Raw genomic sequence first — 4,959 nt, 5'->3', positions numbered from 1 at the left:
GTGAGAATTTCCAAGGTTGACCTCTATCCTCCCCACAATCTGTCTGTTCACAAAGCTGCCTTTTTCTGTAGAAAGTAAAGGAGACTCACTGCATCAGCAATAGCCCACATCGAAAATCTAGAATTTCAATGACGACCTCAATGTTTTCCTTAAAACTTGCACTCAACCGCGCTAGGCAACAAGCACTGATTGACTTTCTTCAACCTCCCACAAGTAGATCCTTCGCCATAGATGCAAATATCAACCCACATAAATGTCACGACAATAGGATGCGAGCTTGCAATTGCACAAACGATGACGGAAGTGATGCTTTCACTCAGATTTGGAAAGTTTGCAAAATCAATCTGCAAAATGAGAAGATTTGGAGGAGCAAACATGCCCTAAATCTCCACAGAATTTGACACCGAAAAAGCTACCGCATTCTATGAGAAGAAATTCAAGAATCAACACTGAATCAATCTACAAAAGGGCAGATTTGACAAAGCAAATGCTAGAGAAGGTATAGCATTCTAGAAGAACTGCAAGAATCAAGACTGAATCTGATAGAAGCATGACATTCGAATATTTTTCATGCCCCGTAACATTCTCATCACTTCAAATGAAACAATGCAAGTTATTCAAATATCATGCTCTCAAATACACATGTAATTTCTTCACTTTTTTGTTTGAATATGGTTGATTTTGTCTTTCATTAGGTAGCTAACATATTATAAATAACACTATTAGGTCTTTCATACTCTATGCCACTATGGTAGGCCATTTTGTCTTTAGAGTCATTTCACACAATGAACCTCACAATTCTCAATGAACATATGGTCCATGCCACATCTTGGCTTCCCATCACATCCTAGCTACCCAAGTATAGGCTATGCTCCTCTCTCTCCTATCCATTCACTTGCATCCAGGGTGTGCCAATGATGAAGCTCCCTAATCTTGGTATAGGTAAGCCTCTGTGAGGAACATTGCAACCAAATTTGGATAAAGATAGTTGGGTGATCAAGTTTTAGCAAATTGAAAGCCATTTGGAGACAAGCTCCATTTATTGCATCTTATGGGGCAAGAAACTATCATTATGTGCCTAGAAGAATTGCTAGCCAAGTGTGCCTTTTGAAAGTGTCAAAGATCAAACTTTGGATATACATCAATAGAGCAAATTGAGTGCGGTGAAGAAAAACTACACGATCTATTTAATTGTCACATGGGCTCTCAAAGATATCATGTTCCTCCACTAAAACTCATCCTTCAATCTTAGTAAAATGGTTTGGCTCATACTTATCAAATCATGATTCCTTCATGCTTCCATTCTGAGCTCCTTAAATCTCATTGAGTACTACTCTATAATTCTTGCAATAAAAAAGCAATGATACGGTGTTCTCTCATTCATGCTAGTTGCTTTGCAAATTGTTTAGAAACCACATGTTTTGTAAAATTCAAGTTGACATATGTGGCACAATGTGAGGAGCTCTAAAGAGAAGGGGGAAGGGGAGGAGGGGGGGAGGGGTAGTATTGCACGTGCCATGCAATAGAAACATCTATAGTGGGAGGTTTTGAATTTGGACTATGGAAGTGTTGTGGGTATAATGGGGAATTTAAATTGCATATAACATCTGATAGGTTAGCTCCACACTCTAGCTCTGTAAGTGAAACTACATCAAAGTCTATCTCATGCTCCTTTTCATGTTGGCAAATGTACCTTTGTAGAAATTGTGGTGCATGGAAAAGAAGTGGCACTTCATCTTGATCAGCTCTTTGCTACCTTCATACTCCTCTCCTTGGTTATGTTACCTTCATCTTGATCAGCTCTTTGCTACCTTCATACTCCTCTTGATTCCTCCCTTGGTTATGTTCTTATGTTTGGTTATTTTTTCGTAGGTGGCCCATCATCAATTTTCTAGGCTACGAGCACCCCCCACTCGACTCTTTTATTTCAAGTAGGTGACCTTGGTCATTATGTTCTTTTTCATATGTGTTAAATTGCTTCATTGAATTTGTATATTAAATATATTTGATGTATATTAAAAAATTCGATGCACACATATGGCTTATGTGTTAAACCATACAACAAGGAATAATTGCAATGTAGCCATTGTTTCAAAATTGTGTGGAGCAGTAGGGAGGATTATACCAAGAAAGGGAAGAAATCTTTTGGAGAGAGAGAGAGAGAGAGAGAGAGAGACTTACAACTTCACAAGAGAGTTGAATTAAGACTAGCATGAGTACATTCATAGCTCTGATGGTCTTGGGCAAAGGAATGTTTTGGAGACTCAATATAGGACTACAGGTGTGGGTTTGGATGCAAACATGCTTTCTTATCACTTGGGTCCTATTGAGTATTTTGTTTTCCCTGAGGGTGCTCCGAATGTGCAACAACATGAAGATACTCGAATTGCAACAAGGGCTTCTAGACATACAAGTGCAAGAGGATGCATAGTTTCCAGTGCAATGGGGTGTCTCTCCATTTTGCATCAATACCCCTTTAAAGATGATATAGAACATCCCTCTCTCAGTATCCATTGTTCTTCAATACTCCTACTCTTCACTCAATGGGATCTATGAATAATGTCTGCAACTTTTGCCATGCTCAATTGTGGAAGGAAGAGACACGGATAAATATGCATCAAGTTGCAGGAAAGTATTGTTGTAAACTGGGGCGAGTCTCATTACTACCATTAGAGGAACCACCTGAGATTTTGAAAGATTTGCTACATGGAACTAATGCCAAAAGCAAATCATTCAGAAAGAATATAAGGGCTTACAATAGTATGATGTCCTTTGTGTCATTAGGTGCTCAAATTGATGAAAGATTTAGTAAAGATAGAGGTGTACACAACTTTCGAGTGCATGGTAGTATATATCATCGTGTTGGAGCTTTATTGCCTAATGAGGCTAGACAAGAGGCTCCACACTTTGCACAATTGTACGTGTATGACACAGAGCATGAATTGCAAAACCATTTGGGTGGGATGCCTGGTTTAGATCGTGACATTTTGGAATCATTGTAGAGAATGATGCATGCATGCAATCCATATGCTAATGCACTGATAGCTATAGGAGAAGTGTTTAAAAGAAATCCGCTTGTAGACTTGAAGATGGTCGTTTGTGAGAATCGTGCAACATCAAGACAATACTTAATTCCCTCATCTAGCAAGGTTGCGGCTATTATGCCCGGGCAAGGTGATGATTTTGATGTTAGACATCGAGACATTCAAATCTTTAGCCATAATGGCTATGTCAAAAGAATATCTAATTTGCATCAATCATATATGCCACTCATGTATGTTCTTTTATTTCCTCAAGGGGAGGATGGTTGGCATATTCACATCTCGTATCATGATGATATTGATCACATTTCAATGCATGAAGCTATGTTACACAGAGACAATATTGTACATATCACTTACAAGTGAGATCTTATCACTTACAAGTGAGATCTGACACAAATGCTTGCCTTTTGCATGGGGGAAGATTACTGCAACAATACATTATTGATGCATATAGTAGCATGGAAAAATCTAGACTTACATGGATACATAATAATCAAGCATCTTTACGTTCAGAAGTTTATTAAGGATTGACGGACATGATTAATGTTGCTGACGGGAGATAGAATGTGATGGGTAATGCTGTAGGACGGAGAGTTGTTTATTCAACCTTACTCTTAGAGACGTAATTCACAACCACTCTTCACAACGCAAAGGTCGAGGAAACGGATCTGTTTTGATTGTTTAGGCGATCTTCCCGACAGGGAGTGTCAAAAGAGGACTCTCTTGGCTGTAGAGGAGGCCTGCGAGGGCATTGTACCAAGCAATGACAGCGGTTATGATACCCACGAATCCACCCGCTCTCTTCACGAGAGTGAAACTTCCAAACTCAGCGATGGTGAGGAGGAGAAAGGTGAGGGATAGGCAGAAGAAGAGAGCTATCAAGCCACCGGCGGTGCGCAAGCTGGCCACGAACATAATCATGGTGAAGATGGTCCAGGCCAGAAGAAAAATGGCCAAGGCGTGGCTGAGAACGCCCAAATCGTTGCCATAGCCGGACACAACTCCAAAACCGGGAATGAGAATGGCTGCGTAGGAGAGCCAGAATGCGCCGTAAGAAGTGAAGGCGGTGGCACCGAAAGTGTTGCCTGCGACGAACTCCCACATGCCGGCGAGGCCTTGAGCGACGCCACCGTAGAAAACTGCGGCACCCACGATCACGTTCACGGGGCTGCCGATGTGAACTCCGAAGATGCCCGCGTTGTAGCACGACAGCACGAATGTGGTGAGCGCGAAACCGCAAAGCCCCAGGGGTCCGGGATTCGCCACAGCAGCCATGGCCGCAAACACTAACACAGCTTCACAAACACAGACGCTCGGTGAGCGCTACAGATTATGTTGGGCAACAGCTAGCTAGCTAGTCAGCGACGTTGCGGTGCGATATGCTTGAGATTATGTGTCAGTCAGGACGCCAGCAAGCAGCGACACAGTCAAAAAGGAGGCACTGTTCGTTGCTGGACTTGCTGGCATCTGCGCGCCCTTGCCGACCTCGTGGCTTGCCCGTTGGCTTTGCCCACATCTCAATACCATCATTCATAACTCCCACACAAGTGATCCGCCACCCTTGGCCACGTCTTGTTTCGTGCCATCAAGTTTAATCTAGCTAGTTCGAGTTAATATTAAACTAATGTTAAATTTAAATTCTAGGTAGATTAGGTTAAATTAATATTAGGTTAGTGTAATCTAGTTGGTTCAAGTTAACGTTATTAGGCTATCAATGCTAAGTTTCTTTATATCAATGTTCTTTAAATTTAATGTTAACTTAGTATCTCTAAAGTAATGATCTATATTTTTTAAATAAAGTTCGTATTGTTAAAGTCAATAGATTGACATGACAATTAAACATGTTAATAGAAATAATAATGATCATCAACATTGTTAATATTTTTAATTTAGAACGATTGACATGACTTTTTTA

At 40.7% G+C, this 4,959-nt stretch overlaps 1 protein-coding gene across 1 annotated transcript; it reads right to left on the bottom strand.

The window, feature by feature from the left end:
• Positions 1 to 3,437: 3,437 nt before the first annotated feature.
• Positions 3,438 to 4,479, bottom strand: LOC147621710 (accumulation of dyads protein 2-like). The gene has a single exon (XM_086823578.1). It carries the CDS (start codon positions 4,317 to 4,319, stop codon positions 3,726 to 3,728), a length of 594 nt encoding a protein of 197 aa, XP_086679704.1. The 5' UTR covers positions 4,320 to 4,479; the 3' UTR covers positions 3,438 to 3,725.
• Between the last annotated feature and the right edge of the window lie 480 nt (positions 4,480 to 4,959).

The sequence above is a fragment of the Cibotium barometz genome, chromosome 29 (assembly GCF_041138505.1).
Source record: "Cibotium barometz isolate CiBa-2024 chromosome 29, ASM4113850v1, whole genome shotgun sequence".
Taxonomy (NCBI): Eukaryota; Viridiplantae; Streptophyta; class Polypodiopsida; order Cyatheales; family Cibotiaceae; genus Cibotium; species Cibotium barometz.
Note: the sequence above shows the minus strand (reverse complement) of the source record. Positions and strands in the feature narration are given on the sequence as shown.